The sequence below is a fragment of the Salmo trutta genome, chromosome 8 (assembly GCF_901001165.1).
Source record: "Salmo trutta chromosome 8, fSalTru1.1, whole genome shotgun sequence".
In the NCBI taxonomy this organism is placed as follows: domain Eukaryota; kingdom Metazoa; phylum Chordata; class Actinopteri; order Salmoniformes; family Salmonidae; genus Salmo; species Salmo trutta.
This window is the reverse complement of record NC_042964.1, coordinates 44335441-44362252: the sequence shown is the minus strand read 5'-3', so window position 1 is coordinate 44362252 and position 26812 is coordinate 44335441. Positions and strand designations below refer to the sequence as shown.

The window sequence follows — 26812 nt, the reverse complement described above, 5'->3', positions numbered from 1 at the left end:
GGAAAGGGGCTGGTGTGTATATGTAAGAGCTTTTTCAAACTTATGGGAGATTCACAATGTACACTGCTCAAAAAAATAAAGGGAACACTTAAACAACACAATGTAACTCCAAGTCAATCACACTTCTGTGAAATCAAACTGTCCACTTAGGAAGCAACACTGATTGACAATAAATTTCACATGCTGCTGTGCAAATGGAATAGACAACAGGTGGAAATTATAGGCAATTAGCAAGACACCCCCAATACAGGAGTGGTTCTGCAGGTGGTGACCACAGACCACTTCTCAGTTCCTATGCTTCCTGGCTGATGTTTTGGTCACTTTTGAATGCTGGCGGTGCTTTCACTCTAGTGGTAGCATGAGACGGAGTCTACAACCCACACAAGTGGCTCAGGTATTGCAGCTCATCCAGGATGGCACATCAATGCGAGCTGTGGCAAGGTTTGCTGTGTCTGTCAACGTAGTGTCCAGAGCATGGAGGCGCTACCAGGAGACAGGCCAGTACATCAGGAGATGTGGAGGAGGCCGTAGGAGGGCAACAACCCAGCAGCAGGACCGCTACCTCTGCCTTTGTGCAAGGAGGAGCAGGAGGAGCACTGCCAGAGCCCTGCAAAATGACCTCCAGCAGGCCACAAATGTGCATGTGTCTGCTCAAACGGTCAGAAACAGACTCCATGAGGGTGGTATGAGGGCCCGACGTCCACAGGTGGGGGTTGTGCTTACAGCCCAACACCGTGCAGGACGTTTGGCATTTGCCAGAGAACACCAAGATTGGCAAATTCGCCACTGGCGCCCTGTGCTCTTCACAGATGAAAGCAGGTTCACACTGAGCACGTGACAGACGTGACAGAGTCTGGAGACACCGTGGAGAACGTTCTGCTGCCTGCAACATCCTCCAGCATGACCGGTTTGGCGGTGGGTCAGTCATGGTGTGGGGTGGCATTTCTTTGGGGGGCCGCACAGCCCTCCATGTGCTCGCCAGAGGAAGCCTGACTGCCATTAGGTACCGAGATGAGATCCTCAGACCCCTTGTGAGACCATATGCTGGTGCGGTTGGCCCTGGGTTCCTCCTAATGCAAGACAATGCTAGACCTCATGTGGCTGGAGTGTGTCAGCAGTTCCTGCAAGAGGAAGGCATTGATGCTATGGACTGGCCTGCCCGTTCCCCAGACCTGAATCCAATTGAGCACATCTGGGACATCATGTCTCGCTCCATCCACCAACGCCACGTTGCACCACAGACTGTCCAGGAGTTGGCGGATGCTTTAGTCCAGGTCTGGGAGGAGATCCCTCAGGAGACCATCCGCCACCTCATCAGGAGCATGCCCAGGCGTTGTAGGGAGGTCATACAGGCACGTGGAGGCCACACACACACAACTGAGCCTCATTTGGATCAGCCTGTAGTGTGGTTTTCCACTTTAATTTTGAGTGTGACTCCAAATCCAGACCTCCATGGGTTGATAAATTGGATTTCCATTGATTATCTTTGTGTGATTTTGTTGTCAGCACATTCAACTATGTAAAGAAAAAAGTATTTAATAATATTATTTCATTCATTCAGATCTAGGATGTTATTTTAGTGTTGCCTTAATTTTTTTGAGCAGTGTATATTGTTTCTGTTTTCTCTAAATCAGCTTTGTTGTATAATTAAAAGGTCAACACACTGTATTTCAAACAGTCAGCAATGAACTAATGAACTCAGGACATGACTAGACTAAATATAAACCTTCTACAACCGTAAGAGCCAATGTCATTATTTTAATAAAATAGTTTAACGTGCTTTTTTGCAATTAACACTGATCTGGCTTTCAAGTGTTGGCGTGTATGTGTAAATGGGAAGGTTAACAGTCACAGCAGAAGAGAAGGAGATGAGACCAAGAAGACTACATGACAACTAGCAGATAAAATAATTACTTGATTCTTGTGATACAGGCATTTGGAATCTCGCAGAAAAAAACATTTAAATTAATCAAATGAATTTGATATATCGCCCAGCCCTAGTGTGTGTGTGTGTCTGGAAAAGGCAATCACATTGCATTACACTCACAAGCATGCAAGCACACGGACAAACACTTCCTCACCCCCACCAGCCACCTCTCCACATTCACACACACTTACCTGTGTCCGTTCAGTGATGCGTGGTGGAGGGGTGTGTAGCCTGAACTGTCTGCACAGTTTACATTCAAGCCTCTCCACATGCTGTGGACACAAGACAGACAGACAGACAGACAGACTTTAAGCCAACACAGTCCTTAGAATTGTATGCTTTCCAATTTAACTTGATACTTTTTTTAAATTGAAAATCACACTTAAGTCCACAACAGGCTTTCTATGTGTTGAGCACATGATCATGATAGACACTTAAGCACAAAGAGACACAATATAGAAACCCTTTTCTTTTAGCTTGATCACAGATCTTGCCTTAGCCACATCACAATGACCATCGGAGTCAGAAAGACAGTGCAAACAGATCTGGGACCAGTCTACCTTTCTTCTATGGGATATGGGACCTCCACAGGGCTAAGATTAGCATGTAATGGACTCGTTTTCCCCATGACCTTCGAAGTCTCTCGCTCTCTCACGTCAACTTCAATTTTACATTTTAGGGGCTTTATTGACATGGGAAACATATGTTTACATTTTTATTTAGTTATTTTTATTTCACCTTTATTTAACCAGGTAGGCTAGTTGAGAACAAGTTCTCATTTACAACTGCGACCTGGCCAAGATGAAGCAAAGCAGTGTGACACAGACAACAACACAGAGTTACACATGGAGTAAACAATAAACAAGCCAATAACACAATAAACAAGTCAATGGCACAGTAGAAAAAAAGAAAGTCTATATACAGTGTGTGCAAATGGCTTGAGGAGGTAGGCAATAAATAGGCCATAGTAGCGAAGTAATTACAATTTAGCAGATTAACACTGGAGTGATAGATGAGCAGATGATGATGTGCTAGTAGAACTACTGGTGTGCAAAAGAGCAGAAAAGTAAATAAAAACAATATGGGGATGAGGTAGGTAGATTGGGTGGGCTATTTACAGATGGACTATGTACAGCTGCAGCGATCGGTTTGCTGCTCAGATAGCTGATGTTTAAAGTTAGTGAGGGAAATAAAAGTCTCCAGCTTCAGCGATTTTTGCAATTCGTTCCAGTCACTGGCAGCAAAGAACTGGAAGGAAAGGCGGGTGTTGGCTTTGGGGATGACCAGTGAAATATACCTGCTGGAGCGCGTGCTACGGGTGGGTGCTGCTATGGTGACCAGTGAACTGAGATAAGGCGGGGTTTTACCTAGCAAAGACTTACAGATGACCTATATGGGGCTTTGGTGACAAAACGGATGGCACTGTGATAGACTGCATCCAGTTTGCTGAGTAGAGTGTTGGAAGCTACTTTGTAGATGACATCGCCGAAGTCGAGGATCGGCAGGATTGTCAGTTTTACTAGGGTAAGTTTGGCGGCGTGAGTGAAGGAGGCTTTGTTGCAAAATAGAAAGCCGATTCTAGATTTGATTTTGGATTGGAGATGTTTACTATGAGTCTGGAAGGAGAGTTTACAGTCTAGCCAGACACCTAGGTATTTATAGTTGTCCACATATTCTAGGTCAGAACCGTCCAGGGTGGTGATGCTAGTCGGGCGGGTGCAGGCAGCATTTGGTTTTACTAGCATTTAAGAGCAGTTGGAGGCCACAGAAGGAGTGTTGTATGGCATTGAAGCTCGTTTGGAGGTTAGTTAGAACAGTGTCCAAGGAAGGCCCAGAAGTATACAGAATGGTGTCGTCTGCATAGAGGTGGATCAGGGAATCGCCCGCAGCAAGAGCGACATCATTGATATATATATATATATATATACAGAGAAAAGAGTCGGCCTGAGAATTGAACCCTGTGGTACCCCCACAGAGACTGCCAGAGGTCCGGACAACATGCCCTCCAATTTGACACACTGAACTCTGTCTGCAAAGTAGTTGGTGAACCAGGCGAGGCAGTCATTACAAAAACCAAGGCTATTGAGTCTGCCGATAAGAATACGGTGATTGACAAGAGTCGAAAGCCTTGGCCAGGTCGATGAAGATGGCTGCACAGTACTGTCTTTTAATGATGGCGGTTATATTGTTTAGTACCTTGAGCGTGGCTGAGGTGCATGCACAGCGGAGAAGGTACATTCAGATTCGAAATGGTCAGTGATCTGTTTATCAACTTGGCTTTCGAAGAATTTAGAGAGGCAGGGCAGGATAGATATAGGTCTATAGCAGTTTGGGTCTAGACTGTCACCCCCTTTGAAGAGGGGGATGACCGCGGCAGCTTTCCAATCTTTAGGGATCTCGGACAATACGAAAGAGAGGTTGAACAGGCTGGTAATAGGGGTTGCAACAATGGCGGCGGATAGTACGGGTCCAGGTTTTGCAGCTCTTTCAGAACATCTGCTATCTGGATTTGGGTGAAGGGGAAGCTGGGGAGTAGCCAGGAGGTAGGCATGGCCAGCCGTAGAGAAATGCTTATTGAAATGTTTGATTATCATGGATTTATCGGTGGTGACCGTGTTACCTAGCCTCAGTGCAGTGGGCAGTTGGGAGGGGGTGCTCTTGTTCTCCATGGACTTTACAGTGTCCCAAAACATTTTGGAGTTAGAGCTACAGGATGCAAATTTCTGCTTGAGAAAGCTAGCCTTTGCTTTCCTGACTGACTGCGTGTATTGGTTCCTGACTTCCCTGAACAGTTGCATATCGCGGGGACTATTGCAGTCCGTCACAGGATGTTTTTGTGCTGGTCAAGGGCAGTCAGGTCTGGAGTGAACCAAGGGCTATATCTGTTTTAAGTTCTGAATTTTTTGAAAGTGGCATACTTATCTAAGATGGTGAGGAAATTACTTTTAAAGAACGACCAGGCATCCTCGACTGATGGGATGAGGTCAACATCTTTCCAGGATACCCGGGCCAGGTCGATTAGAAAGGCCTGCTCGCAGAAGTGTTTTAGGGAGCGTTTGAAAGTGATGAGGGGTGGTCGTTTGACCGCGGACCAATAGAGGATACAGGCAATGAGGCAGTGATCGCTGAGATCCTGATTGAAAACAGCAGAGGTGTATTTGGAGGGCAAGTTGGTCAGGATAATGTCTATGAGGGTGCCCATGTTTACGGATTTAGGGTTGTACCTGGTGGGTTCCTTGATGATTTGTGTGAGATTGAGGGCATCTAGCTTAGATTGTAGGACTGCCGGGGTGTTAAGCATATCCAAGTTCAGGTCTTCTAACAGAACGAACTCTGAAGCTAGATGGGGAGCGATCAACTCACATATGGTGTCCAGGGCACAGCTGGGAGCAGAGGGGGGTCGGTAACAGGCGGAAACAGTGAGAGACTTATTTCTGGAGAGATTAATTTTTAAAATGAGAAGTTCCAACTGTTTGGGTATAGACCTGGAAAGTAAGCCTGCAAAGTTCTGTCAATCTCTGCAGTAGATTGCAACTCCTCCCCCTTTGGCAGTTCTATCTTGATGGAAAATGTTGTCGTTGGGTATGGAAATCTCAGAATTTTTGGTGGCCTTCCTAAGCCAGGATTCAGACATGGCAAGGGCATCAGGGTTGGCGGAGTGTGCTAAAGCAGTGAGTAAAACAAACTTAGGGAGGAGGCTTCTGATGTTAACATGAATGAAACCAAGGCTTTTTCGATCACAGAAGTCAACAAATGAGGGTGCCTGAGGACATGCAGGGCCTGGGGTTTACCTCCACATCAGCCGAGGAACAGAGGAGGAGTAGGATGAGGGTACGGCTAAAGGCTATCAAAACTGGTCGTCTAGAGCGTTGTGGACAAAGAATAAAAGGAGCAGATTTCTGGGCGTGTTAGAATAGATTCAGGGCATAATGTGCAGACAGGGGTATGGTGGGGTGCGGGTACAGCGGCGGTAAGCCCAGGCACTGAGTGATGATAAGAGAGGTTGTATCTCTGGACATGCTGGTTATAATGGGTGAGGTCACCGCATGTGTGGGAGGTGGGACAAAGGAGGTATCAGAGGTATGATGAGTTGAACTAGGGGCTCCATTGTAAACTAAAACAATGATAACTAACCTAAACAACTGTATACAAGGCATATTGACATTTGAGAGAGACATAAAGCAATCACAGGTGTTGATTGGAAGAGCTAGCTAAGACAACAACGGGTAAGACAACAACAGCTAATCAGCTAAAACAACAACAACAGGTAAAATGGCGATGAATGGGCAGAGAGGGTCGGTTAACTACACACAGAGCCTGAGTTCGTGGCTGGGGCTGACAGATAAACAAAAATAAACAGAATGGAGTACCGTGATTAATGGACAGTCCAGCAGGCATCAGCTATGTAGCCAAGTGACCATAGTGTCCAGGGGACAGCAATAGATGAAACAGGGATGCCACGGAGTAGTCACTACTACGCTAGCACGCGGGAGACACGGCGTTTAAAGTTAGCAGGCCGGGGATAAAAGAAGCGTCTGCGCCGACGTCTGGCGGAGGCCGGTTGAAGGCACAGCGAATGGAGTATTTGTCGGCAGACCAGTCGTGGTGGTGCGGCGGGGTGCCGTCGACAAAAGATCCAAGCCAGATGGCGAAAGAGGTATTGTAGTTGTAGTAATTTAGTTTGCTAGCCGGGAGATGCGCCTGGCTCACGGCTAACTGGTGCTAGCTTCGGGGCAGGGGGGTTAGCCACTTAAGCCACTCGATAGCAGTGGTGATCCGGTGCCAAGGTCCAGATCTTACGGCAAGGATCCGGTGGAGTAGTGGATTCTAGCCGTGTTTGGGTGGAGTCCGGGTGAACAACTGAGTAGGCCGGGAGGTGGGCCTCAGGGATAGCTTCGGTACTGGGGCACTCGGGGGCAGCTAGCTAGCTGTGAAGATCAGGAGTAATGGTCCAGGGTTTACGGCAGGAATCCGGCGTTGCAGTGGAGAAACAGTCCGATACTGGTAGGTTGGCGAGTATTATCCAGCCTAAAAAAAGGGCTGGTATCTGTGCAGAAGGTAAAGGCCGCTAGCAGTGGCTAACAATGACTAAATAGCTTGTAGGTAATTACCTGGTTAGCTGCTGATGGCTAGGTGGTTCTTGCTATAAGGTCTAAAAAATAAAAAATATAATAGCGGTTCCGTATCACATTAGGTGAGGCAGGTTACCAGAAGGTTTAATTGAATTAAAATGGAAAAGATATTGAAAATAAAATAGAAATATATACAAAAAAGGACGAAAAATACAAAAGTACACGAGAGGATGAACAAAACACGTCTGCACTGCTACGCCATCTTGGGTCTTCAAAAATTGCGAAAGCAAGTGAAATAGATAATAAACAAAAGTTAATTAAACAATACAAATTTTACAGCAAACATTACACTCACAAAAGTTGAAAAATAATAAAAGACATTTCAAATGTCAATGTATATACAGTTGAAGTCGGAAGTTTACATACACTCAGGTTGGAGTCATTAAAACTTGTTTTTCAACCACTCCACAAATTTCTTGTTAACGAACTACAGTTTTGGCAAGTCGGTTAGGTCATCTACTTTGTGCATGACACAAGTAATTTTTCCAACAATTGTTTACAGACAGATTATTTCACTTCTAATTCACTGTATCACAATTCCAGTGATTAGCCTGAGTCAATTGGAGGTGTACCTGTGGATGTCTTTCAAGGCCTACCTTCAAACTCATTGCCTCTTTGCTTGACATCATGGGAAAATGAAAAGAAAAATCAGCCCTCAGAAAATAATTGTAGACCTCCACAAGTCTGGTTCATCCTTGGGAGCAATTTACAAACGCCTGAAGGTACCACGTTCATCTGTACAAACTATAGTACGCAAGTAAAATTCCATGGGACCACGCAGCCGTCATAATACCGCTCAGGAAGGAGACGCGTTCTGTCTCCTAGAGATTAACGTACTTTGGTGCGAAAAGTGCAAATCAATCCCAGAACAACAGCAAAGGACCTTGTGAAGATGCTGGAGGAAACAGGTACAAAAGTATCTATATCCACAGTAAAACAAGTCCTAAATCGACATAACCTGAAAGGCCGCTCAGCAAGGAAGAAGCCACTGCTCCAAAACCGTCATAAAAAATACAGACTACGGTTTGCAACTGCACATGGGAACAAAGATCATACTTTTTGGAGAAATGTCCTCTGGTCTGATGAAACAAACATAGAACTGTTTGCCATAATGACCACTGTTATGTTTGGAGGAAAAAGGGGAGGCTTGCAAGCCGAAAAACACCATCCCAACCGTGAAGCAAGGGGGTGGCAGCATCATGTTGTGGGGGTGCTTTGCTGCAGGAGGGACTGGTGCACTTCACAAAATAGATGGCATCATGATGGAAAATTATGTGGATATATTGAAGCAACATGTCAAGACATCAGTCAGGAAGTTAAAGCTTGGTTGCAAATGGGAGGGGGGGGGGAAAGCTGAAATAAATCATTCTCTCTACTATTATTCTGACATTTCACATTCTTAAAATAAAGTGGTGATCCTAACTGACCTAAGACAGGGAATTTATTTTTACCCCTTTTTTCTCCCCAATGTCATGGTATCCAATTGGTAGTAGTTACAGTCTTGTTTCATTGCCGCAACTCCCGTACGGACTCGGGAGAGGCGAAGGTCGAGAGCCATGCGTCCTCCGAAACACAACCCAACCAAGCCGCACTGCTTCTTGACACAATGCCCATCCAACCCGGAAGCCAGCCGCACCAATGTGTCGGAGGAAACGCCATACACCTGGTGACCTGGTCAGCATGCACTGCGCCCGGCCCGCCACAGGAATCGCTAGCGCGCGATGAGACAAGGATATCCCTGCCGGCCAAACCCTCCCCTAACCCGGACGACACTGGGCCAATTATGTGCCGCCCCATGGGTCTCCCGGTCGCGGCCGGCTGCGACAGAGCCTGGACTCAAACCCAGAATCTCTAGTGGCACAGCTAGCACTGCGATGCAGTGCCTTAGACTACTGCGCCACTCGGGAGGCCCTAAGACAGGGAATTTTTACTAGGATTGAATATCAGGAATTGTGAAAAACTGAGTTTAAATGTATTTGGCTAAGGTGTATGTAAACTTCCGACGTCAACTGTATACAGTGTTGTAATGATGTGCAAATAGCTAAAGTACAGAAGGGGAAAAAAATAAACATATATTGTATTTACAATGGTGTTTGTTCTTCACTGGTTGCCCTTTCTTGTGGCAACAGGTCACAAATGTTGATGCTGTGATTGCACACTGTGGTATTTCACCCAGTAGATATGGGAGTTTATGAAAATTTGATTTGTTTTCAGATTCTTTGTGGATCTGTGTAATCTGAGGGAAATTTGTGTCTCTAAAATGGTCATTCATTTGGCAGATAGGTTAGGAGGTTAGGAAGTGCAGCTTCGTTTCCACCTCATTTTGTGGGCAGTGTGCACATAGCCTGTCTTCTCTTGAGCCAGGCCTTCCATCGGCGGCCTTTCTCAATAGCAAGGCAATGCTCACTGAGTCTGTCCATAGTCAAAGTTTTACTTAAGTTTGGGTCAGTCACAGTGGTCAGTATTCTGCCACTGTGTACTCTCTGTTTAGGGCCAAATAGCATTCTAGTTTGCTCTGTTCTTTTGTAAATTATTTCCAATGTGTCAAGTAATTATCTTTTTGTTTTCTCATGATCTGGTTGGGTCTAGTTGGTCTGGTGTATTCAGTGTGTTGGTCTGGTGTATTCAGTGTGTTGGTCTGGTGTATTCAGTGTGTTGGTCTGGTGTATTCAGTGTGTTGGTCTGGTCTGGTGTATTCAGCGTGTTGGTCTGGTCTGGAGTATTCAGTGTGTTGGTCTGGTCTGGTGTATTCAGTGTGTTGGTATAGTCTGGGGTATTCAGTGTGTTGGTATAGTCTGGTGTATTCACTGTGTTGGTCTGGTGTATTCACTGTGTTGGTCTGGTATATTTAGTACCAACACACTGAATACACCAGACCAACACACTGAATACACCAGACCAACACACTGAATACACCAGACTATACCAACACACTGAATACACCAGACCAGACCAACACACTGAATACACCAGACCAGACCAACACACTGAATACACCAGACCAGACCAACACGCTGAATACACCAGACCAGACCAACACACTGAATACACCAGACCAGACCAACACGCTGAATACACCAGACCAGACCAACACGCTGAATACACCAGACCAACACGCTGAATACACCAGACCAACACGCTGAATACACCAGACCAACACACTGAATACACCAGACCAACACACTGAATACACCAGACCAACACACTGAATACACCAGACCAACACACTGAATACACCAGACCAACACACTGAATACACCAGACCAACACACTGAATACACCAGACCATACAGCATTCTCATACACACACACACATGCTCTCTCTCTAGAAAATAACAGTGCACACACACACACACACCTACTATTCACATACACATCCTTGACACACCCAAAGCTTACAAACACACACACACATACATAAAACCTTCACATAAACACCCCTCGCATAAACAACACTCTGATACACACACACACACACACACACACACACACACACACACACACACACACACACACACACACACACACACACACACACACACCTCCCTCATTTATAAACACAGTGACTGTATGAGAGAGTGTATGAGTCCTTTAGGTGGGACCAGGTGTGAGATGATATGGGGTCACTGGCCAGCGCCCACAACCAAGAGCCTTTAGATAAAGGTGTAATCTGTAAATTTGAGAAAACAAAATAAAAAGTTATTTCAAAAATACGGGTGTTTGTTCACACACCTTGGGTAGTTCCTCCATAGAGGACCATTCAGAACAAGAAACTAAGACACACTGGTACTGGTACTCCCCAAAATGATGTAATGGGTCTCAGACCTTTATCACAGGGCTAAGAGTTTTAATTTCACATTCTATTTCATATTCTACGTTCTATTCAAGTTCACATTGCATTCTAGCCCACATTCTACATTCTATTCTACATCCTAGACTGCATTCTGTCACAATTGATTAAATTCAACATATTATTTTTCACATTCTACATTCTATTTTATGCTATTTCATGTTCTACACTCTATTCTATTGCACATTCAACATTCTATTCTACTTCCCATTCTATTTCATGTTCTACACTCTATTCTATTGCACATTCAACATTCTATTCTACTTCCCATTCTATTTCATGTTCTACACTCTATTCTATTGCACATTCAACATTCTATTCTACTTCCCATTCTATTTCATGTTCTACACTCTATTCTATTGCACATTCAACATTCTATTCTACTTCCCATTCTATTTCATGTTCTACATTCTATTTCAACAGTCTTATATTTTCCATCTGGCATTCTATTGCACATTCCACAGCCAATTCCCTAGTCTCTCCCACGCATTGTCTTGCAGTGGGCTCTATTCTCTTCTACTGTGCTTTCACTACGCGCACAAAAAGGCAAGAAGCAGTCCTCAAATTGAATTAGGGAGAAACAGATTACAAATACATGTAAACATTCTTGTACACTAGACGTCTGCTTATTTGGAGATTAGAGAAATATGCAGACTATGTCCTGTCTACTGCCCTTAGACACAACCTCTGTGTCTTTCCCCTCTGTCACCCCCTCTGTCACCCCCTCTGTCACCCCCTCTGTCACCCCCTCTCTCCATCTGTTACCGAAGAAAGTGGACTTCTCAATATTGGTATGTTGGAGAAATGAAGAAAACATAATAAGCATTATGGATGTTACATGAAATGGATAAGCTTTATGGGGAGACTGAACAGAATAGCAGAAGTCTACGTTTGTATGTCTTAGGTCATTTGAATGTTAAAAAAAAAGGTCAACAGAAGGCATACATTAGGCGTACATTAGGATTGCATAATAACAGCCTGAATAGTATACAGGTAGGCCAGTCGCCACACCCTAACATTCACTTGTCTTCATTTGATATAGATCAAGAGAAATCATTACCAGCTGAATGTACAGACCAATAAAATATTGTTTTGTATTAAAACCTAACACAATATGCAAATAAAACAATATGCATGTGCCTATACTGACAATCTACTTTTCTGGACTCTGGATGAAGCTGGTTGGTAGTGCTGTGCCAGTCATGGAATTTGGGACAAAACATATACTGCTCAAAAAAATAAAGGGAACACTTAAACAACACATCCTAGATCTGAATGAAAGAAATAATCTTATTAAATACTTTTTTCTTCACATAGTTGAATGTGCTGACAACAAAATCACACAAAAATAATCAATGGAAATCCAATTTATCAACCCATGGAGGTCTGGATTTGGAGTCACACTCAAAATTAAAGTGGAAAACCACACTACAGGCTGATCCAACTTTGATGTAATGTCCTTAAAACAAGTCAAAATGAGGCTCAGTAGTGTGTGTGGCCTCCACGTGCCTGTATGACCTCCCTACAATGCCTGGGCATGCTCCTGATGAGGTGGTGGATGGTCTCCTGAGGGATCTCCTCCCAGACCTGGACTAAAGCATCCGCCAACTCCTGGACAGTCTGTGGTGCAACGTGGCGTTGGTGGATGGAGCGAGACATGATGTCCCAGATGTGCTCAATTGGATTCAGGTCTGGGGAACGGGCGGGCCAGTCCATAGCATCAATGCCTTCCTCTTGCAGGAACTGCTGACACACTCCAGCCACATGAGGTCTAGCATTGTCTTGCATTAGGAGGAACACAGGGCCAACCGCACCAGCATATGGTCTCACAAGGGGTCTGAGGATCTCATCTCGGTACCTAATGGCAGTCAGGCTACCTCTGGCGAGCACATGGAGGGCTGTGCGGCCCCCCAAAGAAATGCCACCCCACACCATGACTGACCCACTGCCAAACCGGTCATGCTGGAGGATGTTGCAGGCAGCAGAACGTTCTCCACGGCGTCTCCAGACTCTGTCACGTCTGTCACGTGCTCAGTGTGAACCTGCTTTCATCTGTGAAGAGCACAGGGCGCCAGTGGCGAATTTGCCAATCTCGGTGTTCTCTGGCAAATGCCAAACGTCCTGCACGGTGTTGGGCTGTAAGCACAACCCCCACCTGTGGACGTCGGGCCCTCATACCACTCTCATGGAGTCTGTTTCTGACCGTTTGAGCAGACACATGCACATTTGTGGCCTGCTGGAGGTCATTTTGCAGGGCTCTGGCAGTGCTTCTCCTGCTCCTCCTTGCACAAAGGCGGAGGTAGCGGTCCTGCTGCTGGGTTGTTGCCCTCCTACGGCCTCCTCCACGTCTCCTGATGTACTGGCCTGTCTCCTGGTAGCGCCTCCATGCTCTGGACACTACGCTGACAGACACAGCAAACCTTCTTGCCACAGCTCGCATTGATGTGCCATCCTGGATGAGCTGCACTACCTGAGCCACTTGTGTGGGTTGTAGACTCCGTCTCATGCTACCACTAGAGTGAAAGCGCTGCCAGCATTCAAAAGTGACCAAAACATCAGCCAGGAAGCATAGGAACTGAGAAGTGGTCTGTGGTCCCCACCTGCAGAACCACTGCTAATTGCCTATAATTTCCACCTGTTGTCTATTCCATTTGCACAACAGCATGTGAAATTTATTGTCAATCAGTGTTGCTTCCTAAGTGGACAGTTTGATTTCACAGAAGTGTGATTGACTTGGAGTTACATTGTGTTGTTTAAGTGTTCCCTTTATTTTTTTGAGCAGTGTATATTTTTTATATATTAAAAAAACTCATCCCTTAAAAAAACAACTAATTCATTTATTTTATTCATCCATAACGATCATTTACATGGTTATACGATAATTATGCCAGCCCTAAAAGTTGGTATATTTTGGGGGGCTTTCATAACACTCTTCTCATCTTTCTATCTGAAAAACAGTACTACCAAGTATAAGGAACACACTTCAGCAGATCTTTTCCAAGATCCTCTGAACCAGAACAAATCATTGCCAAGATATCAACAACTGCTTCTGTAAAAGTCTGAAGAACACATCAGAACAAGCACACGAAATGTGTTGAATGCACAAGCTTCTGAAGCAAAGATATGATCCATTAATATCCACCACAACCGATATGATGGTGCAGATATTATAATGGTGATGAGAGAAAGTTATGTAAAACCTTGTTGAAAGTTAACTTCAGAGAGACATCTGGAAGATGATCCAATGTTAGGTGCATGTTTTACAAAAGAAAACAAAGGGTGTAACATTGTCCCAGTCCCCCCCCCCCCCGTCTTTTCATGACTGGAGACACTTCAATTTGGTCTGTATTGCTTCATTAACATCTCACCTTCATAACCAACACTGGGGGACAGCTGTGAGTGGAGAAACAAGCTCTGTGCGCTCCACCAAAAGGACATGAAATGACTTCTCTTTTTAGACTTGGCTTCCTATTAAAAACGTTTCAAATAAAGCTGAACTCCAACATGTAGACCTTCAGGATAATTATTCATCTGGTTTCATTTGCAAATGACTAACTTTATTTGGGCATGATTAGGTTGACTCTCCCACAGAATCGCCCTATAGCCTCTAATAACGTGACAGGAAATCAAAGTGGACATGAAAATGTGAGGAGATCGAAGGAGTGAAAGAAGGAAGACACCCTCATTTCCTGCTTGTGTGTTATTGGTTGTTGGTACCAGCTGTGGGAAGGTAAGAGCACTGGAGGAACACACTAATTAACCTGACCGAGGTGGTGGGCTGACACCAACACACACACCCACACACAGGCACACACATAATGTCAATAGTTTCACACATTCTCAAACTCTTACAGGTATAAATACGCACACACAAGGCCAGAATTAACTCACCTCCCATCCCCAGACAGTAGCTCCAGGGCAGTAAATGCTGCTTGAGACACCGTAATGCCATTACCAGACGTGTGTAAGAGACGGGGGTGAAGTCAGTCACACTCATTAGCGTGTGGGTGTAAAGGATTTGAATGTGAACGCATTTAAAAAAGACACACACACAAAGAGACTATACAGTGCATTCAAACATTGATTCACATATCATATATACAGCATGTATACCGTACCCTAGCAAACAAACACCCACTGAACTTTCACTTCAAAGCTAAGAAGTGTATAGGCATATGCCTTGTGTGAAACCACACACTAAATCCAATGGATGAGATGAACAAACACACAAACCCCTACAATACCACAATGTGACATACAGTCTTATAAGCCCATGTGCAGGACACTAGAATGAAATGAAGACAGAGACACATAACCTCAAGCATTTCTTCAAACTAAGCTGCCTGACGTTTAATGAAAAACTCATCACACAATCGCATCTTCCGCTTTACTGAATAGAAATCCATCCCTAAACCTGACTTAGAGAGAAGTGGTGTTTCTAAACCTACAACACACACATCTCAATTAGACAGACACACACACACACACAAAGTCACAATGATACCACACAAATGTCACAAATCAACATACAAACAAACAAACAAACACAAACACACACACCAGTGCACTGGCAACCATCTAATGGCCAGTAACATGCTCAATAGGGTAAAGGTTGTGACGTCACAGGGTCATTCCACCTCAAAAAGCACAAGAAATAGGATATCGACAACCACCATCTCAGATTGTGATGAAATCGTTTCTGTAGTTAGAAACAGATAAGATTAGCATTTCTGAAACATTATTTTGTTGAAATCAATTTTTTTCTCTGAGAAATTCAACTAATTAATTGTAACCAAAATTGGCCATTTTAATTTAAGGGATTCATATAATCTCCACACTAATCCTACTCCAACAACCAGTATACAGTATGAGTTCTCTATGTCAGACGAGTAGTATGGAGCTGTGGCTTGGAGTATTGCTTCTTCATCCTTTGTAATATATTCCCTGTGAATGTGCTGATGTTTTTCCCCCTGTTCAGATAAATTAGCCATTGAACTCGCTTGCATAAATGAGTGTGAAAGTACCAGATTTTGCCCACTAGATGCCGCTGTTCCTGCTACCGACGCACCATTTTATAAATGTTGCTTGTCTCTTGTGTTTATTAAATGGATCACATTTTCTTTGCAATTTAGTGTCAAAAACCAATAGCCTTCAATCATCATGATAAAATACATTGTTTGGCCAGCCTCACAATTATTATAACAATGATAATAATCATCCCTTCAAAAAAGCTCTGAATTAGTTAGACCATTCCTGGTGAACAAACCATTAGGCTACAGCAGTTCTAATGGTTTTAATGTTATGGTCTCTAATGGTCTTCAATGGTAAAAGTCCCAAACACACACTGTATAGTGTTTTTTAACGGTATTGGATTGAGTTTAATGGTAAATGTTACCATGTAGTTTTCTAGCAATGTTATAACTGTCATGCAATGGTTTATAATTTTATTAGAGATGGCACAGCATTTTAGTCACTAGCCCATTTCTCCATCAGTGTTGGTAAGAAAAGCCTTCATATGAGAATTGCACCATAGCGATAGCCCTCTCAGAGAGCTGCCATTGTTTGGACTATTCAAGGAGGGTTGGGTTGAAGCATTAGGTTGGTTCATTTATTTATTTTTATTCAACCTTTATTTCACTAGGCAAGTCCGTTAAGAACAAATTGTTATTTACAATGACGGCCCCCCTGCTAAGAGAAGGACAAAATGAACTGCGTTCATGGAGGACTGGCTTGACTAAACAATTCATTTTCATCATGAGCAAAGGTTATTGGTTTAATAAACACAAGAGACCAGCAACATTTAAAAAACGGTGTGGCAGCAGCCGGAACAGCGGCATCTAGGGGGCAAGACCTAGTAATTTCACACTCATTTATGCAAGCGACTTCACTCCCAATGGGATTATTGAATATTATGTGAATCTTATAAATCCAAAAGGGCCAGTTTGGGTGCAATCAAATTAGCTTTTTTCCTCAGAGATCAAATGAAATGTCAACAAAACAATGTTGCAGGAATGCTAATCTTACCTGTTTCTAACAACAGAAAGGATTTCAGAACAACCTGTGATGGTGGGTGTCAGAGCATGCTGAAATGACATGGAACGACTCCACAGGAAGTTATTCATTAGGAGGTCAAACTGCCCTCTGATCCACTTCACTCACTGACGCACGAGCACGCACCCACACTCGCACCCACACACTCACACACCCACACACACAATGACTGGCAGGAGCAACTGACCCCTTTCTTGCATTCCGACTCGACAATAATGAAAACCAGACACGGCCAATCAATAGCCGCAGTACAACCCCCATCCCCCCGGGATTCAGGAAGTCTATTGATGGGCTTTGATCATTGACCATCTTGTCATCCTGCCGGTCAGTTTGTCAGTGGGAGAGGGACACAGCATGTGACGGGGTTGCATCGTGAATGACACCCTATTCCATATACACTGAGTACATAAAACATGAAAAACTATTTCTATGAACGGGGTCTGGTAGCAGGTGCCAGGCGCACCAGCTTGAGTGTGTCAAGAACTGTAACGCTGCAGGGTTTTTACGCTTAACAGTTTCACATGTGTATCAAGAATGGTCCACCACCCAAAGGACATCCAGCCAACTTGACACAACTGTGGGAAGCATTGGAGTCAACATGGACCAGCATCCCTGTGGAACGCTTGACACTTTGTAGAGTCCATGCCCTGACGAATGGAGGCTGTTCTGAGGACAAAAGAGGGTGCAACTCAATATTAGGAAGGTGTTCTTAATGTTTTGTACACTCAACGTATACTGCACTACTTTTGACCAGGGCCCATAAGGCAAAAGTAGTGCACTACATAGGGAATGGGGTGCCAATTAGGACGCATACGTGTAGTGATGTGGCATTTCTGGCTTCCTTAATGAATGTGGGACAATGCCTTGAGGCTTTAGTACTTCTACACCTGCATTGCTTGCTGTTTGGGGTTTTAGGCTGGGTTTCTGTACAGCACTTTGAGATATCAGCTGATGTAAGAAGGGCTTTATAAATACATTTGATTTGATTTAGTAGTGAAATGCCCTGAGTGGCTACGCTAATGATTTGGAATTACTCAACACTGAGAATTCATGAAATGATCATCTCGATTTGTCTGAGAGGAACTTTGTTACTATAGGAGGTGAATTGTCTGACAGAGTCAAATACCCTCTGTTCGTCCTAGTCGGACAATACCTGATGGTAGTCAAACCGCAAATAAACACCAATTCAATATACCACCTCTTTGAAGCTATGGTTCACACACACACACACACACACACACACACACACACACACACACACACACACACACACACACACACACACACACACACACACACACACACACACACGACAGCAACCTACAGATGTGTTTGACCTATTACACCTCTTATAGATATTCTCCTCACAGTTCATTGAACAGTGTTAAATCAATACTTAAAGTATATTTTAACACCATCTTAGAGTACATATGGTCCCACTCTACAGAGTGTAAAAAGTACTCTGATAAGTGTTACATTGTGATTGTTAATGTAACACTCCATAGTGCATAAAATTAACACTGCATTACACTTGCTGGTGTTACTCAAATGTAACACTATGGGGTAAATAACACTCACAGTGTTATTTATATTCAACACTTGTGCTGATCTAGAGTTAACTCCTATTAGTGTTAAACAAAAACACTGTTACAGGAAGTCCTTTTGGTTGTTGTTTTAAAGGGCAATTCCACTTTTCAACCTCATTTTCATTATCTCCAGCACAATATCAGTGTCTACATACTGTATGTGAAAATGGCACATTTCTACATTCTGTACTGTACTTCAAATCAAATTGTATTGGTCACATACACATGGTTAGCAGATGTTAATGCGAGTGTAGCGAAATGCTTATGCACTAACAAGTAATCTAACAATTCCCCAACATCTACCTAATACACACAACTCTAAAGGGGTGAATGAGAATATGTACATATAAGTAAATGGATGAGCGAAAGCCGAGCGGCATAGGCAAGGTGCAATAGATGGTATAAAATACAGTATATACATGTGATATGAGTAATGTATGATATGTAAACATTATTAAAGTGGCATTATTTAAAGTGGTATTGTTTAAAGTGACTAGTGATCAATTTATTAAAAAGTGCCTAGTGATTAGGTCTCAATGTAGGCAGCATCCTTGCTGAGGTAGTGATGGCTGTTAAACAGTCTGATGGCCTTGAGATAGAAGCTGTTTTCAGTCTCTCGGTCCCAGCTTTGATGCACCTGTACTGACCTCGTCTTCTGGATGATAGCGGGGTGAACAGGAAGTGGCTTGGGTGTTGGTTGTTGTTCTTGATGATCTTTTTGTCCTTCCTGTGACACCGAGTGCTGTAGGTGATGCGTTGTGCAAACCACACTACCCTCTGGAGAGCCTTGCGGTTGAAGACGGTGCAGTTGCCATATCAGCCTTTGATACAGCCCGACAGGATGCTCTCGATTGTGCATCTGTAAAAGTTTCTCAGGGTTTTGGGTGACAAGCCAAATTTCTTCAGCCTCCTGAGGCTGTGTGGGTGGACCATTTCAGTTTATCTGTGATGTGTACACCCAGGAACTTAAAACTTTCCACCTTCTCCACTGCTGTCCCTTCGGTGTGGATACGGGGGTGCTCCCTCTGCGGTTCCCTGAAGTCCACGATCATCTCCTTTGAGTGAGAGGTTGTTTTCCTGACCCCACACTCCGAGTGCCCTCACCTCCTCCCTGTAGGCTGTCTCGTCGTTGTTGGTGATCAAGCCCACTACTGTTGTGTCGTCTGCAAATTTGATGACTGAGTTGGCGGCGTGCGTAGGCCACGCAGTCGTGGGTGAACAGGGACTACAGGAGAGGGATGAGCACACACCTTTGTGGGGCCCAAGTGTTGAGGGTCAGCGAAGATGTTGTTTCCTACCTTCACCTGAGGGTGGCCCGTCAGAAAGTCCAGGACCCAGTTGCACAGGGCAGGGTTGAGACCCAGGGCCTCCAGCTTGATGAGCTTGGAGGGCACTATGGTGTTGAATGCTGAACTGTAGTCAATGAACAGCATTCTTCCATACGTAGTTATTTTGTCCAGATGGGATAGGGCAGTATGCAATGTTATGGCGATTGCGTCATTGGTGGATCTTTTGGGGCAGTATGCAAACTGAAGTGGGTCTAGGGTGGCCGGTAAGGTGGCGGTGATATGATCCTTGATTAGCCTCTCAAAGTACGTCATGATGTCAGAAGTGAGTGCTACGGGGCGATAGTAATTTAGTTCAGTTACCTTAGCTTTCTTGGGAATAGGAACAATGGTAGCCATCTTGAAGCATGTGGGGACAGCAGACTGGGATAGGGAGCGATTGAATATGTCCGTAAACACACCAGCCAGCTGGTCTACGCATGCTCTGTGGATGCGGCTAGGGATGCCGTCTGGGAGGGTTAACAAGTTTAAGAGAAGGGGGCGCAGTCATTGTTTGCGAGCCGCGATGGTGGCACTGTATTATCTGCAGAGTTGGCAAAGAAGGTCTGGAAACGTGAAGTCGGCATCTGTGACATGGCTGTTTTTGTTTTTGCAGTCCATGATTTCCTGTAGACCCTGCCACATACGTCTCATGTATGAGCCGTTGAATTGCGACTCCACCTTGTCCCTGTACCGGCATTTCGCTTGTTTGATTGCCTTGGAGGGAATAACTACACTGTTTATATTCAGCCATATTTCCAGACCTCTTTCCATGGTTAAATGCAGTGGATCGCACTTTCAGTTTTGCGCGAATGCTGCCATCCATCCACGGTTTCTGGTTAGGGTACGTTTTAATAGTCACAGTGGGTACAACATCTTTAATGCACTTCTTTATAAAACGCACTCACCGAGTCAGCGTATAGGTCAATGTTCTTCTCTGAGGCTGACCGGAAAATATTACAGTCCGCGTGATCAAAACAATCTTGAAGTATGGCTTCCAATTTGTCAGACCAGCATTGAATGGTTCTCGTCACTGGTACATCCTGTTTGAGCTTTGGCCTATAAGACGGAATGAGCAAGACGGTGTCGTGGTCGGATTTGCCGAAACGAGGGCTTTGTATGCATCGCGGAAGTTAGAGTAGCAGTGGTCGAGAGTATTAGCCCTGCATCTCGAATTTCATCTATCTTGTTGTCAAGAGACTGGACATTGGCGAGTAATATACTCGGGAGCGGTAAGCGATGTGCACGTCTACAGAGCCTGACCAGAAGGCTGCTCTGTCTGCCCCCAATGCGGTGCCATTGTTTTGGGTCGGCTACTGGGATTAGATCCATTGTCCTGGGTGGTGGTCCGAGCAAGCATTTCGCTACATTCGCATTAACATCTGCTAACCATGTGTATGTGACCAAGAAAACTTGATTTGAACAGAGGCTCCACTTCGGGAAAGTCGTATTCCTGGTCATAACGTTGGTAAGTTGACGTTGCTCTTATATCCAATTGTTCTTCCCGGCTGTATGTAATAAAACCTAAGATTTCCTGGGGTAACAATGTAAGAAATAGCACAAAAAAAACAAAATACTGCATAGTTCCCTGAACTTTCCTTCTTTACTGTACTCTACTGTACCGTACTATACTATTTTCTTTACTGTACAGTACTGTGCTGTACTGTCCAAACTTGTGAACCCAATTGTGGTTTGTGACTATGATTTCCCATTGTAGCCAATTCAATTGCAGAAATTGTTTTACTGATTGGTCTGACATTCTGTTACCGATTTGTTAAAGGAATTGAGTTCCAATCACTTAATAAATAATAAACAAAATTGATGTCAATAAAAACACTAACTAATTGATAGGTCTACCTTTACTTGTTACTTCTGTGAACATTAATTATCCTCCCTCCTCATGAGAGAGAGAAATTAGAAAATATCTTCAAGATATGTGGGTTGTTGATTACGGAATTCCAAGGTATAAAAATGTTTCCAAATCTAAAAATAAAGTATTGATATTAGTGGGCAGGGGTCTTTACTCCCACATTATTGTGTTTTGATGAATTTCTAATACCCTTTAAAACTTTTCTGGTAGATGTTTTCTAAGACCCCTTTTCCATCTGCCTTTACTTATTCCTAATTTTTAGGATGGAAAATGGTTGAAAAATGTACATTTGCCTTAATAATTTCTCAATAATATAGACTATTAACTTTAATTTGACATGCTTCTATAAACTTCACATGTTGGTACTCATGGGTCATTTTACATGGAAATGATTTATCTTTGTGTAGCATAAGATTAATCAATTAATGTACATGCAAAAACACAGATCGTAAAATCAGAGTGAATTTGACTCCTGAATCAACACTAGAAATGCTACACTGAAAAATCAACACTGGCCAATTGTTACACTCTAGTATAGATAGATAGAGAGATAGAGAGATAGAGAGATAGAGAGAGAGAGAGAGAGAGAGAGAGAGAGAGAGAGAGAGAGAGAGAGAGAGAGAGAGAGAGAGAGAGAGAGATTCTGTCATGCCTGGGCCCTGTAAATCTCAGTAAGGCAAAAATAATGGTGTTCCAAAAAAGATCCAGTTGCCAGGACCACAAATACAAATTCCATCTAGACACCGTTGCCCTGGAGCACACAAGAAAACTATACATACCTATACATAACATCAGTACAACAGGTAACTTCCACAAAGCTGTGTCATATCTGAGACAGGTCAAGAAGGGCCTTCTATGCCACCAAAACTAAGATAAAATTCAACATACCAATTAGGATCTGGCTAAAAATACTTCAATCAGTTATAGAACCCATTGCCCTTTATGGTCATGAGGTCTGGGGTCCACTCAACAACCAAGAATTCACAAAATGGGACTAGCACCAAATTGCGACTCCGCATGCAGAATTCTGCAAAAAATATCCTCCGTGTACAACGTAAAACACCAAATAATATATACATAGCAGAATTAGGCCGATACCCGCTAATGACCAGAATCCAGAAAAGAGACGTTAAATTCGACAACCACCTAAAAGGAAATGATTACAAAACCTTCCAAAACAAAGCCGTCACCTACAGAGAGATGAACCTGGAGAAGACTCCCCTAAGCAAGCTGGTCCTTGGGCTCTGTCCACAAACAGACCAAACCAAATCATGAGAATACAAAAAGATAATTACATGACACATTGGAAAGAATTAACAAAAAAATGTAGCAAACTAGAATGTTATTTGGCCCTAAACAGAGAGTACACAGTGACAGAAAACCTAACCACTGACCCAAACTTAAGGAATGATTTGACTATGTGCATAGCCTTGCTATTGAGAAAAGCCGCCATAGACAGACCTGGCTCTCAAGAGAAGACAGGCTATGTACACACTGCCCACAAATTGAGGTGGAAACTGAGTTGCACTTCCTAACCTCCTGCCAAATTTATGACCATATTAGAGACACATATTTCCCTCAGATTACACAGATCCACAAAGAATTCAAAAACAAACCTAGTTTGATAAACTCCCATATCTATTGGTTGAAATACCACAGTGTGTCATCACAGCAGCAAGATTTGTGACCTGTTGGCAGAAGAAAAGGGCAACTAGTGAAGAACAAACACCATTGTAAATACAACCCATATTTATGTAGATTTTTTCCACCTTTTGTACTTTAACCACTTGCACATCGTTACAACACTGTACATAGACATAATGACAGTTGAAATGTCTCTATTCCTTTGAAACTTTTGTGACTAACGTTTACTATTCATTTAATATTGTTTATTTAACTTTTTCCAATTATCTATTTAACTTACTTTGGCAATGTAATCATGTTTCCCATGCCAATAAAGCCCTTTGAAATTAATTTAATTGAGGGGGGGGGGTCTCTGAGCACAGTATGCCAGTGAGACACAGGGGCCCTGTTCTGTTCTACTCTGTTCTGTTGAAGTGCAAATGCATCCGTCCTTTATTTCTGCAACCAATCTATGGGAACAATAACCCAATTTAATATAACATGATTTTTCAACTGTCTCTTTTCTACACAGCATCCCAAATGGCACCCTATTACCTATATAGTGCAGCCTATGTGCTCTGGCTAAACGTAGGGCACTATATAGGGCTTAGGATACCAGAGGGTTGGCGAAAGCAGCTGTTGCAGTCAGTGTCCAGGCTATTTCCAGACTGAGGCTGCAGATACTGTTCTGTTCTTGAACGACAATCAGTCTTCCAGAATCTACAGGGAATATTTTTCACAGCTGTTGTGTTTCTGCTTATCTAATCGATAACGCTTTCGCTAGTTTTCATGTCGCACGATGATGACATCAGTGTGTGTCCTTTTTGTGTTTTCAGTCCCTCCAGCTACTGAACCAGATTTTTCACATGCATGAAAGCGAGTGCACGCACGCACGCATGCACGCACACTTTGCCAAAATCAGACAAGCCTAAAGTTCATTTTGCCTTCACAATCTGTCAATTCTTCTCCTCTCAGCCTAAGAGAAACTTTTCAGCTGTCCTAACTTGACTCCCAACAACCTGCACAGACTTGTTCACATAAAAAAGGTTCACTTAACTGAGCAGTTTATAGTGTTTTTAATATGAAACGCACCCCATTGACCTTTCTAGGATTAGATTTTTTACAGGCGTTAACCAGAACTGCTATGATGCATGGTGATCCAGCTAGGACCCCTGGCTCTACTAGGCTACTATTGTTTAAAACAACATCCAAGAGACTTTCAAAGTACTTCTCATCTGACATTAGGACATAAAGAAGAGCATGTGTATAGTAGAGCTATTCAGTTAACCCTCTCTGTAAACCATGGCCCCTACTACAGTGTTATTCAACCCTAGGTGACCCACAGGGTGTGCAGGCTTTTGTTCCAGACCAGTTGTAAAACACCTGATTTAACTAAACAAGGGCTTGATGATAATTTACATCTGATGGGAAGGACAGAGACAGAGATGGGGGGGTTTAGAGTGAGTGACCACTGCTCTTTATCTTAAGTCAAACAGAGGGAAAATTAAGGAGAAAGACTGTTGATTTGTCCTGCAGCCATTTCAATCAGTTGAAGCGCCCCAACAGTGTCTGTCTGTCTGTCTGTCTGTCTGTCTGTCTGCTCACCCAGTTGAAAAGCAGCTCTGCTGTGGCACAAAGTGGATGCTGCTCTCTCATGGTGTGTGTGTGTGTGTGTGTGTGTGTGTGTGTGTGTGTGTGTGTGTGTGTGTGTGTGGAACAAGGCCAGTAGCAGGAATACATGGCTATATTTGGTGTGTGTAAGACCTTGGTTTACTCTACAAGACCTCTCCCCTTTTCATTCTGTCTTTTTCCCAGCCGATGACATCCTGCCGTCTCTGTTAACATGGAAGGTTACCGCTCTGGGTGGGAGCAGATGAAATAGAATAGAATTTACATAAACACACTGACACACACTCCATTACAAAAAAACGATCAAGAAAAGTCACTTCTCAATGGCTACAATTGTACACACATTGCAACCAGTCTGCAATGGAAGTGTCTTGGGACAGATCAGCCGCAGTGTGTGTGTGTGTGTGTGTGTGTGTGTGTGTGAGAGAGATGGGAATGTTAATGTTATTGCGGTGGACAGCTGTGTCTCGTCGTGGTCCATGAATCTTCCTTCTTCCTCCGAGGCTGCATTCACCCTGTCATCAGGAGAGCCACATCATCACATTAACCCCACACACATCTGTGGGTTTACGTCTTGCACCGTGCAGTATCAACACCATACAGAGAAACATGCAGGTTCAAGGGCTCTGGCTGCTAGCATGCTAATAGCTAACCCATGTGTTTATCCCATTGGTATCTGTGTTGTTGTTTTTGTCACACTGCTTTGCTTTATCTTGGCCAGGTTGCAGTTGTAAATGAGAACTTGTTAACTGAACTGGCCTACCTGGTTAAATAAAGGTGAAAAAAAATAAAAAATTAAAACATGTAGATAAAATGTTAACCATACTCCATGTCTGGCATGCTAACAGCTAACACGTAGATACAATGTTAATCATACTCCATGTCTAGCATGCTAACAGCTAACACGTAGATACAATGTTAATCATACTCCATGTCTAGCATGCTAACAGCTAACACGTAGATACAATGTTAATCATACTCCAAGTCTAGCATGCTAACAGCTAACACGTAGATACAATGTTAATCATACTCCAAGTCTAGCATGCTAACAGCTAACACGTAGATACAATGTTAATCATACTCCATGTCTAGCATGCTAACAGCTAACACGTAGATACAATGTTAATCATACTCCATGCCTAGCATGCTAACAGCTAACACGTAGATACAATGTTAATCATACTCCAAGTCTAGCATGCTAACAGCTAACACGTAGATACAATGTTAATCATACTCCAAGTCTAGCATGCTAACAGCTAACACGTAGATACAATGTTAATCATACTCCATGTCTAGCATGCTAACAGCTAACACGTAGATACAATGTTAATCATACTCCATGTCTAGCATGCTAACAGCTAACACGTAGATACAATGTTATTCATACTCCATGTCTAGCATCCTAACAGCTAACACGTAGATACAATGTTAACCATACTCCATGTCTAGTATGCTAACAGCTAACACGTAGATACAATGTAAATCATACTCCATGTCTAGCATGCTAACATTGTATCTACGTGTTAGCTGTTAGCATGCTAGACATGGAGTATGATTAACATTGCATGTACGTGTTAGCTGTTAGCATGCTAGACATGGAGTATGATTAACATTGTATCTACGTGTTAGCTGTTAGCCATACTCCATGTCTAGCATGCTAACAGCTAACACGTAGATACAATGTTAATCATACTCCATGCCTAGCATGCTAACAGCTAACACGTAGATGCAATGTTAATCATACTCCATGCCTAGCATGCTAACAGCTAACACGTAGATACAATGTTAATCATACTCCATGCCTAGCATGCTAACAGCT

At 43.4% G+C, this 26812-nt stretch overlaps 1 protein-coding gene across 4 annotated transcripts in view; it reads right to left on the bottom strand.

Annotated features, from left to right (window-relative positions):
• Positions 1-26812, bottom strand: part of LOC115199072 (ankyrin repeat and sterile alpha motif domain-containing protein 1B) — a 310469-nt gene that overhangs the window by 250419 nt on the left and 33238 nt on the right. For all 4 annotated transcript variants that reach the window (XM_029761613.1, XM_029761611.1, XM_029761614.1 and 1 more), the window contains exon 2: positions 2119-2199. In XM_029761613.1, the coding sequence (XP_029617473.1) occupies positions 2119-2199 (81 nt within the window). The remainder of the gene's footprint in view (positions 1-2118; positions 2200-26812) is intronic.